This window comes from Delphinapterus leucas, chromosome 14, assembly GCF_059928025.1.
Source record: "Delphinapterus leucas isolate spDelLeu-1000000601 "Yukka" chromosome 14, BTC_Dleu_Yukka2, whole genome shotgun sequence".
Taxonomy (NCBI): domain Eukaryota; kingdom Metazoa; phylum Chordata; class Mammalia; order Artiodactyla; family Monodontidae; genus Delphinapterus; species Delphinapterus leucas.
In genome coordinates, this window is record NC_143142.1 from 77609725 (window position 1) to 77623568 (window position 13844).

At 42.1% G+C, this 13844-nt stretch overlaps 1 protein-coding gene across 1 annotated transcript in view; it reads left to right on the forward strand.

The window, feature by feature from the left end:
* The window catches only part of LOC111180195 (serpin B8-like), a 23777-nt gene extending 10716 nt beyond the window's left edge, over positions 1 to 13061 (forward strand). Inside the window, 4 exon segments of the mRNA XM_089895295.1 lie at positions 1072 to 1214; positions 10785 to 10937; positions 12545 to 12660; positions 12662 to 13061. Of these exon segments, the coding sequence (XP_089751421.1) occupies positions 1072 to 1214; positions 10785 to 10937; positions 12545 to 12660; positions 12662 to 12947 (698 nt within the window). The 3' untranslated portion in view covers positions 12948 to 13061.
* Positions 13062 to 13844: the final 783 nt, after the last annotated feature.

Here is a 13844-nt window from a genome sequence, read left to right on the forward strand (position 1 = left end):
ACTCGTTTGTTCACGTGCCCGCCTGGCACTCATTATTCCATCCGTTCCATCTTATGGCGCATCCACTGCGCGTCAGGCAGCCACAATACCCGTGATCACACAGGCAGCCAACGACCATCGGAAGGGAAGAGCCTTTCACGTTGATATTTTCATACGTCACGTGTGCAGTGGTCTCTGGCTCTCCAGTTGATCTAGCAGCACTGAGTCACCTAGGGAAGCCAGAAGCTTCTCCACACCTCACCCTCCCTCCACCACCCACTTCCCCCTCCGCGGCTGCTCACACCCTTCCTTCCACCAGGTTGACCACCCAAGGTTTCCCAGAATAGCAGAGCTGGAGGGGTGTTTGGGGATCACCTTGTCTCCGCTCTCATTGGACAACTCAATTCGGGCCCCTTTATTGCATCCCCCTAATTCTTTTGCCCCATTCCCTCCCTCCAGGAAGCTGCCTTCTCCCATTTACAGATCTGTGTCTCCATCCTTTGGAAGCCTCTTCTCACCTAAATGAGACTTGAAGGTGGGCAGACAGCAATGATTCTTAATCAGAATCAACCTCTAGGGGATATCTGGCCATAACTGAAGACATTTTCAGTTGTCATAGTTGGGGGAAGTAATACTGGCTAAACATCCTAAATGCATAGGATCATCCCCAAAACAAAGAATTATGTGACCTAAAATGCCAGTAGTGGCGTGGCTGAGAAATTATGGTGCCAAGGTCGAGAAGCTTACAGATGGAATCGAGACTCTTGGGTTATTTTCGCAGCTCAACCACTTGGTCGCCTATGTGACAAAAGGCAAAAGTCAGGCAAATACTCTGAACCTGAATTTCTACATCTATAAATTGAGGGCAAAATGATCGTTGACCTGCCTGCTTCAAGACTGTTGTTTAAGGATAAACACTACGCTGTATGTGTGCACAGAATGAAACACCATCACCCCGATTCCTCAGGCAGCCGGAACAACAGGATCCAGCCTTTTCTCCACCAAGCCTCGGCTTTCAGTGTCAAGAGAACTTTTGTAAAAGAATGTTTATTCTCCCCCAATAGCAATAACTTTCTCTCATACTCTTTACAGGAAAGATTTCAGAGATACTGGGGGCTGGGGCAATCGGTCCTCTGACTAAGCTGGTCCTCGTGAATGCAACCTATTTCAAAGGAAAGTGGAATGAGCAATTTGACAGAAAGCACACAAGGGGAATGACCTTTAAAACCAACAAGGTAGGGACATAATTTTGCAGATATACAGCTACTTTCTAAAGTAATACTCTGGGAAAGGTTGTGAGTGAATGGAAAAACATAATTTATTTCACACTGTCTTGATTCTTAATTTATTATTTCTGAAGGAATTTCATGCCCCCTATATATCTCTTATTGGAATGGGAAAGAGAAAAACTAAAATAGTTGTTACATGGATCATTTTGGTTTTGGATCCTTGGTCAAATCGATCTTCTCTCTCTGGTCATGTTATTTGGATTGAAAGAAACTGTCTTCTAAGCCTTGGAATTACGTTTGTATTTTACTATCACTGTTGTATTTAGACACTTTCTTGCAACAGTCAGTGACAACTATGACTATTTATTGCCTTAGAATTCATGGCTGTACAATTCCTAATACAAGAAAAAAAGTGTTAGCAAATGTTCAGGCCAGCTTTGTTTTTATTTATTCTTGGAACTTCTTAAGAAATAAAAATTATACATATTTAAGGTGTACAAGGTGAGGATTTGATAAACATATACATAGTGAAATGATTACCACAGTCAAGCTAATTAAAATATCTTTCCCTCACATAGTTACCATATATTTTCTGTGATGACAGCACCTGAAATCTACCCTCTTAGCAAATTTCCAGTATTTGATACAGTATTATTAACTATAGCATCATGTTGTATATTTGATTTCTAGAATTACATGCCTAACTTTAAAAACACTTTTCTCCATTCACTTTTGAATATGATAACGGCTGGGGTCAGTAACTGTTAGCTGGGAATTTGACCTCCATCCGCTTGATAACAGCGTATTGCACAAAAATTTATAAATCTAGAATATATTTGATGCAAGCTTTAAAAATGGTGGACCCTAGACATCTGATCAAGGTTCCCCCTTCAAGAAAAGCAAGGCCATAAAGCCAATTATTTAGTTGAGCAAGTTTTCAGAATAGAAGTATAACTCCCGGGGCTTCCCTGGTGGCGCAGTGGTTAAGAATCCGCCTGCCAATGCAGCGGACATGGGTTCGAGCCCTGGTCCAGGAAGATCCCACATGCCGCAGAGCAACGAAGCCCGTGAGCCACAACTACTGAGCCCGCGTGCCCAGAGCCCGTGCTCCACAACAAGAGAAGCCACCGCAATGAGAAGCCCGCGCACCACAACAAAGAGTAGTAGCCCCCGCTTGCCGCAACCAGAGAAAGCCCGCGCGCAGCAAGGAAGACCCAACGCAGCCAAAAATAAATAATTTATTGGGAAAAAAAAAAGTATAACTCCCTCTGGCCTATATACCTTTTCCAACCAGATCTTTCTGCCTAAAGACCTGAATATTAGTTAAATTTCCCCTTAACTTGGAGAAATAATTTTTTTTTTTTTTAGATATATATATTTTTAATGAATTTATTTTTGGCTGTGTTGGGTCTTCGTTTCTGTGCGAAGGCTTTCTCTAGTTGCGGTGAGCGGGGGCCACTCTTCATCGCGCTGTGCGGGCGTCTCACTGTCGCGGCCTTCTCTCGTTGCGGAGCACAGGCTCCAGACGCGCAGGCTCAGTAGCTGTGGTGCGTGGGCTCAGTTGTTCCACGGCATGTGGGATTTTCTCAGACCAGGGCTCGAACCCGTGTCCCCTGCATTGGCAGGCAGATTCTCAACCACTGCGCCACCAGGGAAGCCCGAGAAATAATTTTTTAATTAAAAGGTCCCTGGGAGTGCTTCTCTACCCATCTTCTCAAAAGAGAAAAAAACCCACAATTTCTTCTGAGAATAACATAGTTTTGTGTCTCTCTATATTCATCAATTGATTCTCTCCCGCCTCATAATACTTGATCTGCTGGGGCAACAGAATGTTATACTCAACACTAATATGTAATAATGAAGACTTTACATCAATCAGCATAAGTGCATAGAAATAATAATTATATGTACCTAGGGATTCTGCAAATCAGACATATCTTTTAGTGCACTGCGCTCATTTTTCAGTAATTTGGTTTTAATGTTGTATTCTTTTTTTTTTTTTAAACATCTTTATAGGGGTATAATTGCTTTACAATGGTGTGTTAGTTTCTGCTTTATAACAAAGTGAATCAGTTATACATATACATATGTTCCCATATGTCTTCCCTCTTGCGTCTCCCTCCCTCCCACTCTCCCTATCCCACCCCTCCAGGCTGTCACAAAGCACCGAGCTAATATCCCTGTGCCTTGCGGCTGCTTCCCCCTAGCTATCTACCTTACTACGTTTGTTAGTGTGTATATGTCCATGACTCTCTCTCGCCCTGTCAAAGCTCACCCTTCCCCCTCCCCATATCCTCAAGTCCGTTCTCCAGTAGGTCTGCGTCTTTATTCCTGTCTTACCCCTAGGTTCTTCATGACATTTTTTTCCCTTAAATTCCATATATATGTGTTAGCATACGGTATTTGTCTTTCTCTTTCTGACTTACTTCACTCTGTATGACAGACTCTAGGTCTATCCATCTCATTACAAATAGCTCAATTTCATTTCTTTTTAAGGCTGAGTAATATTCCATTGTATATATGTGCCACATCTTCTTTATCCATTCATCCGTTGATGGGCGCTTAGGTTGTTTCCATCTCCGGGCTATTGTAAATAGAGCTGCAATGAACATTTTGGTACATGACTCTTTTTGAATTTTGGTTTTCTCAGGGTATATGCCCAGTAGTGGGATTGCTGGGTCATATGGTAATTCTATTTGTAGTTTTTTAAGGAACCTCCATACTGTTCTCCATAGTGGCTGAACCAATTCACATTCCCACCAGCAGTGCAAGAGTGTTCCCTTTTCTCCACACCCTCTCCAGCATTTATTGTTTCTAGATTTTTTGATGATGGCCATTCTGACTGGTGTGAGATGATATCTCATTGTAGTTTTGATTTGCATTTCTCTAATGATTAATGATGTTGAGCATTCTTTCATGTGTTTGTTGGCATTCTGTATATCTTCTTTGGAGAAATGTCTATTTAGGTCTTCTGCCCATTTTTGGATTGGGTTGTTTGTTTTTTTGTTATTGAGCTGCATGAGCTGCTTGTAAATTTTGGAGATTAATCCTTTGTCAGTTGCTTCATTTGCAAATATTTTCTCCCATTCTGAGGGTTGTCTTTTGGTCCTATTTATGGTTTCCTTTGCTGTGCAAAAGCTTTGAAGTTTCATTAGGTCCCATTTGTTTATTTTTGTTTTTATTTCCATTACTCTAGGAGGCGGGTCAGAAAGGATCTTGCTGTGATTTTTGTCATAGAGTGTTCTGCCTATGTTTTCCTCTAAGAGTTTGATAGTTTCTGGCCTTACATTTAGGTCTTTAATCCATTTTGAGCTTATTTTTGTGTATGGTGTTAGGGAGTGATCTAATCTCATACTTTTACATGTACCTGTCCAGTTTTCCCAGCACCATTTATTGAAGAGGCTGTCCTTTCTCCACTGTACATTCCTGCCACCTTTATCAAAGATAAGGTGTCCATATGTGCGTGGGTTTATCTCTGGGCTTTCTGTCCTGTTCCATTGATCTATCTTTCTGGTTTTGTGCCAGTACCATACTGTCTTGATTACTGTAGCTTTGTAGTATAGTCTGAAGTCAGGGAGCCTGATTCCTCCAGCTCCTTTTTTCGTTCTCAAGATTGCTTTGGCTATTCGGGGTCTTTTGTGTTTCCATACAAATTGCGAAATTTTTTGTTCTAGTTCTGTGAAAAATGCCAGTGGTAGTTTGATAGGGATTGCATTGAATCTGTAGATTGCTTTGGGTAGTATAGTCATTTTCACAATGTTGATTCTTCCCATCCAAGAACATGGTATATCTCTCCATCTATTTGTATCATCTTTAATTTCTTTCATCAGTGTCTTATAATTTTCTGCATACAGGTCTTTCATCTCCTTAGGTAGGTTTATTCCTAGATATTTTATTCTTTTTGTTGCAATGGTAAATGGGAGTGTTTTCTTGATTTCACTTTCAGATTTTTCATCATTAGTATATAGGAATGGCAGAGATTTCTGTGCATTAATTTTGTATCCTGCTACTTTACCAAATTCATTGATGAGCTCTAGTAGTCTTCTGGTAGCATCTTTAGGATTCTCTATGTATAGTATCATGTCATCTGCAAACAGTGACAGCTTTACTTCTTTTCCGATTTGGATTCCTTTTATTTCCTTTTCTTCTCTGATTGCTGTGGCTAAAACTTCCAAAACTATGTTGAATAAGAGTGGTGAGAGTGGGAAAACTTGTCTTGTTCCTGATCTTAGTGGAAATGCTTTCAGTTTTTCACCATTGAGGATGATGTTTGCTGTGGGCTTGTCATATATGGCCTTTATTATGTTGAGGAAAGTTCCCTCTATGCCTACTTTCTGCAGGGTTTTTATCATAAACGGGTGTTGAATTTTGTCGAAAGCTTTCTCTGCATCTATTGAGATGATCATATGGTTTTTCTCCTTCAATTTGTTAATATGGTTTATCACATTGATAGATTTGCGTATATTGAAGAATCCTTGCATTCCTGGAATAAACCCCACTTGATCATGGTGTATGATCCGTTTAATGTGCTGTTGGATTCTGTTTGCTAGTATTTTGTTGAGGATTTTTGCATCTATGTTCATCAGTGATATTGGCCTGTAATTTTCTTTCTTTGTGACATCCTTGTCTGGTTTTGGTATCAAGGTGATGGTGGCCTCGTAGAAGGAATTTGGGAGTGTTCCTCCCTCTGCTATATTTTGGAAGAGTTCGAGAAGGATAGGTGTTAGCTCTTCTCTAAATGTTTGATAGAATTCGCCTGTGAAGCCATCTGGTCCTGGGCTTTTGTTTGTTGGAAGAGTTTTAATCACAGTTTCAATTTCAGTGCTTGTGATTGGTCTGTTCATATTTTCTATTTCTTCCTGATTCAGTCTTGGCAAGTTGTGCATTTCTAAGAATTTGTCCATTTCTTCCAGATTGTCCATTTTATTGGCATAGAGTTGCTTGTAGTAATCTCTCATGATTTTTTTTATTTCTGCAGTGTCAGTTGTTACTTCTCCTTTTTCATTTCTAATTCTATTGATTTGAGTCTTCGCCCTTTTTTTCTTGATGAGTCTGGCTAGTGGTTTATCTATTTTGTTTATCTTCTCAAAGAACCAGCTTTTAGTTTTATTGATCTTTGCTATCGTTTCCTTCATTTCTTTTTCATTTATTTCTGATCTGATTTTTATGATTTCTTTCCTTCTGCTAGCTTTGGGGGTTTTTTGTTCTTCTTTCTCTAATTGCTTGAGGTGCAAGGTTAGGTTGTTTATTCGAGATGTTTCCTGCTTCTTAAGGTGGGCTTGTATTGCTATAAACTTCCCCCTTAGAACTGCTTTTGCTGCATCCCATAGGTTTTGGGTGGTTGTGTCTCCATTGTCATTTGTTTCTAGGTATTTTTTTATTTCCTCTTTGATTTCTTCAGTGATCACTTCATTATTAAGTAGTGTATTGTTTAGCCTCCATGTGTTTGTATTTTTTACAGATCTTTTCCTGTAATTGATATCTAGTCTCATGGCGTTGTGGTCGGAAAAGATACTTGATACAATTTCAATTTTCTTAAATTTACCAAGGCTTGATTTGTGACCCAAGATATGATCTATCCTGGAGAATGTTCCATGAGCACTTGAGAAAAATGTGTATTCTGTTGTTTTTGGATGGAGTGTCCTATAAATATCAATTAAGTCCATCTTGTTTAATGTATCATTTAAAGCTTGTGTTTCCTTATTTATTTTCATTTTGGATGATCTGTCCATGGGTGAAAGTGGGGTGTTAAAGTCCCCTACTATGAATGTGTTACTGTCGATCTCCCCTTTTATGGCTGTTAGTATTTGCCTTATGTATTGAGGTGCTTCTGTGTTGGGTGCATAAATATTTACAATTGTTATATCTTCTTCTTGGATCGATCCCTTGATCATTATGTAGTGTCCTTCTTTGTCTCTTTTCATAGTCCTTATTTTAAAGTCTATTTTGTCTGATATGAGAATTGCTACTCCAGCTTTCTTTTGGTTTCCATTTGCATGGAATATCTTTTTCCATCCCCTTACTTTCAGTCTGTATGTGTCTCTAGGTCTGAAGTGGGTCTCTTGTAGACAGCATATATAAGGGTCTTGTTTTTGTATCCATTCAGCCAATCTGTGTCTTTTGGTTGGAGCATTTAGTCCATTTACATTTAAGGTAATTATCGATATGTATGTTCCTATTCCCATTTTCTATATTGTTTTGCGTTCGTTATTGTAGGTCTTTTCCTTCTCTTGTGTTTCTTTCTAGAGAAGTTCCTTTAGCATTTGTTGTAAAGCTGGTTTGGTGGTGCTGAACTCTCTCAGCTTTTGCTTGTCTGTAAAGGTTTTAATTTCTCCATCAAGTCTGAATGAGATCCTTGCTGGGTAGAGTAGTCTTGGTTGCAGGTTTTTCTCCTTCATCACTTTCAGTATGTCCTGCCACTCCCTTCTGGCTTGTAGGGTTTCTGCTGAGAGATCAGCTGTTAACCTTATGGGGATTCCCTTGTGTGTTATTTGTTGTTTTTCCCTTGCTGCTTTTAATATGCTTTCTTTGTATTTAATTTTTGACAGTTTGATTAATATGTGTCTTGGCGTATTTCTCCTTGGATTTATCCTGTATGGGACTCTCTGTGCTTCCTGGACTTGATTAACTATTTCCTTTCCCATATTAGGGAAGTTTTCAACTATAATCTCTTCAAATATTTTCTCAGTCCCTTTCTTTTTCTCTTCTTCTTCTGGAACCCCTATAATTCGAATGTTGGTGCGTTTGATGTTGTCCCAGAGGTCTCTGAGACTGTCCTCAGTTCTTTTCATTCTTTTTCCTTTATTCTGCTCTGCAGTAGTTATTTCCACTATTTTATATTCCAGGTCACTTATCCGTTCTTCTGCCTCAGTTATTCTGCTATTGATCCCATCTAGAGTACTTTTAATTTCATTTATTGCATTGTTCATCGTTGCTTGTTTCATCTTTATTTCCTCTAGGTCCTTGTTAACTGTTTCTTGCATTTTGTCCATTCTACTTCCAAGATTTCGGATCATCCTTACTATCATTATTCTGAATTCTTTTTCAGGTAGACTGCCTATTTCCTCTTCATTTGTTAGGTCTGGTGCATTTTTATCTTGCTCCTTCATCTGCTGTGTGTTTTTCTGTCTTCTCATTTTGCTTATCTTACTGTGTTTGGGGTCTCCTTTTTGCAGGCTGCACGTTCGTAGTTCCCGTTGTTTTTGATGTCTGTCTCCAGTGGCTAAGGTTGTTTCAGTGGGTTGTGTAGGCTTCCTGGTGGAGGGGACTAGTGCCTGTGTTGTGGTGGATGAGGCTGGATCTTGTCTCTCTAGTGGGCAGGTTCACGTCTGGTGGTGTGTTTTGGGGTGTCTGTGGCCTTATTATGATTTTAGGCAGCCTCTCTGCTAGTGGGTGGCGTTGTGTTCCTGTTTTGCTAGTTGTTTGGCATAGGTTGTCCAGCACTGTGGCTTGCTGGTCGTTGAGTGAAGCTGGGTGCTGGTGTTAAGATGGAGGTCTCTGGGAGATTTCCGCCGTTTAATATTATGTGGAGCTGGGAGGTCTCTTGTGGACCAGTGTCCTGAAGTTGGCTCTCCTACCTCAGGGGCAGAGCCCTGACTCCTGGCTGGAGCACCAAGAGCCTTTCATCCACACGGCTCAGAATAAAAGGGAGAAAAAGTAGAGAGAATTAGTAGAAGTATGAGGAAATAAAGAAGGAAAGGAGGAAAGGAAGGAAGGAAGAAAGAAGCAAAGAAGGAAAGAAAGGGAGGGAGGGAGGGAGGAAGGAAGGAAGGAAGGAGGGAAAGAAGGAAAAAAGACAGAAAGAAAGAAGATACAGTAAAAATAAAATAAAGTATAATATAGTTATTGAATTAAAAAATATTTAGAAAAAAAAAAAAAGGGACAGATAGAACCTTAGGCCAAATGTTGGAAGCAAAGCTATACAGAGAAAATCTTACACAGAAGCATACACATACACCTTCACAAAAAGAGGTAAAGGGGGAAAAAATCATACATCTTGCTCTCAGAGACCACCTCCTCAATTTGGGGTGATTCGTTGTCTAAAGGAGGGAAGGAAGGAAAGAAAGAAAGAAAGAACGAAGGTAAAGTATAATAAAGTTATTACAATTAAAATTAATTATTAAGAAAAAAATTATAAAAAAAAAAAAAAAACCATGGACGGATAGAGCCCTAGGACAAATGGTGGAAGCAAGACTATACAGACAAGATCTCACACAGAAGCATACACGTACACATTCACAAAAAGAGGAAAAGGGAAAAAAATCATAGATCTCGCTCCTAAATTCCACCTCTTCAATTTGGGATCATTCCTTGTCTATTCATGTATTCCACAGACGCAGGGTATATCAAGTTGATTGTGGATCTTTAATCCGCTGCTTCTGAGGCTGCTGGGAGAGATTTCCCTTTCTCTTCTTTGTTCTCACAGCTCACAGGAGCTCAGCTTTGGATTTGGCCCTGCCTCTGCGTGTAGGTCGCTGGAGGGCGTCTGTTTTTTGCTCAGACAGGACGGGGTTAAAGGAGCCGCTGATTCGGGGGCTCCGGCTCACTCAGGCTGGGGGTGGGGGGGGAAGGAGGGGCACTGCGTGTGGGGCGGGCCTGCGGCGTCAGAGGCGGCGTGACGTTGCGGCAGAGGCCGGCGTGACGTTGCACCAGCCTGAGGCCCGTCGTGCGTTCTCCCGGGGAAGTTGTCCCTGGATCCCGGGAACCTGGCAGTGCCGGGCTGCACAGGCTCCGCGGAAGAGGGGTGTGGAGAGTGACCTGTGCCCGCACACAGGCCCCTTGGTGGCGGCAGCAGCAGCCTTAGCGTCTCCCGCCCGTCTCTGGGGTTCGCGCTTTTAGCCGCAGCTCGCGCCCGTCTCTGGGGTTCACGCTTTTAGCCGCGGCTCGTGCCCGTCTCTGGAGTTCCTTTAAGCAGCGCTCTTAAACCTCTCTCCTCGCGCACCAGGAAACAAAGAGGGAAGAAAAGGTCTCTTGCCTCTTCGGCAGGTGCAGGCTTTTCCCCGAACTCCCTCCCGGCTAGTCGTGGTGCCTTCAGGCTATGTTCAAGCCGCCAACCCCAGTCCTCTCCCTGCGCTCCGTCCAAAACCGAAACCCGAGCCTCAGCTCGTAGCCCCGCCCGCCCCGGCGGGTGAGCAGACAAGCCTCTCGGGCTGGTGAGTGCCGGTCGGCACCGATCCTCTGTGCGGGAATCTCCCCGCTTTGCCCTCCGCACCCGTTGCTGTGCACTACTCCGCGGCTCCGAAGCTCCCCCCTCCGCCTCCCGCAGTCTCCGCCCGCGAAGGGGCTTCCTAGTGTGTGGAAACCTTTCCTCCTTCACAGCTCCCCCCCACTGGTGCAGGTGCCGTCCTTATTCTTTTGTCTCTGTTTTTTCTTTTTTTCTTTTGCCCTACCCAGGTACGTGGGGAGTTTCTTGCCTTTTGGGAGGTCTGAGGTCTTCTGCCAGCCTTCAGTAGGTGTTCTGTAGGAGTTGTTCCACGTGTAGATGTATTTCTGGTGTATCTGTGGGGAGGAAGGCGATCTCCGCGTCTTACTCTTCCGCCATCTTCAAGGTCCCCCCTAATGTTGTATTCTTATTAGGAGAAGAAGACAGTGCAGATGATGTTTAAGCAAGCTAAACTGAAAATGGGGTATGTGGAGGAGGTGCACGCCCAGGTCCTGGAGCTGCCCTACGTGGAGGGGGTGCTGAGTATGCTCATTTTACTGCCTGATGACAACACAGATCTCGCTGTGGTAAGCCCTTGGCAATGAGTCTGAGTGTCCATGGATCCAGGCTAAGCTCATTTTTAAAAGTCCATCCACCAGATAGCATTTGAGGAATTTCCAATTTAGGATTATTTTAAGGAGTGCTAAATGAACACCGCTGCATGTCTTTGGGTGAACATGTGTATGCATTTCCTGTTGAGGGTACAACTAGGAGTGGAATTGCTGGTATTGACAAATTTTGATGAAGCTTAGAAGAGAGACTTCCAAAAATATAAGAACATTATTATTTATTTTGAAGGGAGGGTCTAGTTGAGAGCCCAATAATTACTGAACAAAAGGACAGGAAAAGGATAAGAATGGATCTGGGCCGTGTTCCTCAAACATTAATGTGCATATGAACCTAATGGGATCTTGTTAAAATGCAGACTTTGATTTGGGGGGAGTTATGGCCTGAGATTGTGCATTTCTAACAAGATTCCAAGTGATGCAGATGCCGTTGGTCATAGACCAACTTGAGGAGCAAGCGTCTAAAGTACAGGTGAGGAATTTATCTCAGACACGAGGAAGACATCTTCCCGTGACGGAAAGTGGGGGTTCAGGATGGGGGAAAGTAACTTTGTAGGGTGGGAGGCACAAGAGTGATAGTATGCTCGTTATCTGGCTCTCTGGGGTGGAGGGGAAGCATTATGATATTTAGTGATTCCTGTGGTGTAAATACCCCCACCATGGCTGAATTTAGGCTCCCGAGGGTTTAACAATTGACTCTCACCGGAGATACAAGCCAGCTCCAGCCCACCGCCTGCACACCAGCACACCGCTGTGAGGCTAGGGCCTGCCTGATCTCCCTGGCTTCTCCATGGAATCAGGAAGGTCCTGGCATAAGTCAAGGATGAGCTCTGTCACGGCGACGTGAGAAGAAAATTAGGAGAGTCTAGGAATAGAGCTGACATCCAAACCCAGCTGTCACGGGAGAGGAGAACTCACCTGGACTCCAGGTGGTGAAGGGAAGTGGGGACGCAAGTGGAAGCCCCCTCTTCCTCCTTTATTTCTTCCCTGTGGATAAACAGAATGAGTTCTGGGTCTTGTAGGTTTTGAAACTCCAGGGCAGGCAGAGGGCAAACAAGGATGCCAGAAGCAATCGTCCTGTGGAATTCCCCATTGCTGCTCTCCCCTTCCCAGAATCCACGTCTTCCTTCCCATTCAGATGATCCCTGATTTCCCCATTTTTCATCCATCAGAGTTCTGAGCCATGCTTTGTCTCCCTTTTGTCGAACAAGTTCTCAAACTCATGGTAAAGTGTTTCGCATGAATACAATCAATTGGTTATGAGAATTTTCTAAACTAAAACGCTTGAAATGAATTTGGTACAGATAGTTAAAAATAAAACCCTATCTTTGTCTCAGGTGTTTTCTAACTGTTCTTCTCTTGTGTCCATAAAACAAGGAAAATGCAAGAATTTGAGGGGAAATCCGGGTGTGTTTATAAGAGGAAATATCCCTTAGATTGTCTTGGACTAGATCTCACCATCTAGCTGCAGGTCATGCGTGTGTGTGGAGGTGTTAATGAGTGGGGGGATGGATGGATACCAGGCTCTTGTCATCTTGCTTTTGAAATTTAACTCTTTATTATTTCAGGTGGAAAAGGCACTTACATATGAGAAGTTCAGAGCCTGGACAAATCCAGAAAAGCTGACTAAGGATAAAGTTCAAGTTTTTCTTCCCAGATTAAAGCTGGAGGAGAATTATGACTTATGAATTTCTTCGAAATTTAGGAATGACTGATGCTTTTGAGGAAGCCAAGGCCGACTTTTCTGGAATGTCAGCCAAGAAGAACGTGCCCATGTCCAAAGTCGTGCACAAGTGCTTTGTAGAGGTCAACGAGGAGGGCACGGAGGCAGCTGCGGCCACCGCGGTGGTCAGGAACTCCCTGTGCAGCAGAACTGAGCCAAGATTTTGTGCAGACCACCCTTTCCTTTTCTTCATCAGGCACCATGAAACCAACAGCATTTTGTTCTGTGGCAAGTTCTCTTCTCCATAAAGAGCTGCAGTCGTTGTACGTCACTCTGCCTACCCTGCCTTACTTCAAATTCCCTGTGACCAAATTGATGTGGTGGTTTGAATGCCAAAATAAAGTGTAATTATGATAACAGGACCCCCTCACAGAGTTGTTGAGAGGATTTAATAGGCTGATAAAGAGCAATACCTGCTATAGTAGTACACAATATCATTATTAGACAAGAGTCGATTGCATTTTTATGCATCTAAAATGCAATAGTTAGAAAATGTAATTAATTTTGCACTAAAAATATAATGTTCTTAGGAATGATAATTAACAAAAGATAAGCAGGACTGTTACGCTGAAAATTATAAAGTGCTTTTGACAGTCATTAACGATGACCAAAATAAATGGACATATTTCATATCACGAATAGACCTTGAGTTAAAAAATTGTCAGTTCTCCCCCACTTGTCCTTTTGATGTAATGTAATTCTAATCCAAATTCTAGCAATGCTTCTATGGAACTTGACAAGTTTATTTAAAAATTTATATGAATAAGCAAAAGGCCAAAATTTATAACACATTTCTAAAGAAAAAGATCAAGTTGCAGAGCTCTGCTCTACTCGATATTGAAGCTTGTCATAAAGCCCTGGTAATACAGTGTGGTGTTTACACAGGGATAGACAAACAGATTAATAGTACAGAAGAGCCCAGAAGCATACTTATTCATATATGAAATGTGAAATACAAAAGAACTGGTATTAGAGGTCAATAGGAAAATGACAGCCCAATACAGTGTGCTGGGAAAAATTCCTTATTTAAAAGAAGAAAACAATTATTGAGATAGTAAACACTTAACGAGAAATGAAAATTTTGTATGCTTTAAAAGAAAACATAGCAGAATATTGTATGACTTTAGGGAAAGGAAGGATTTTTT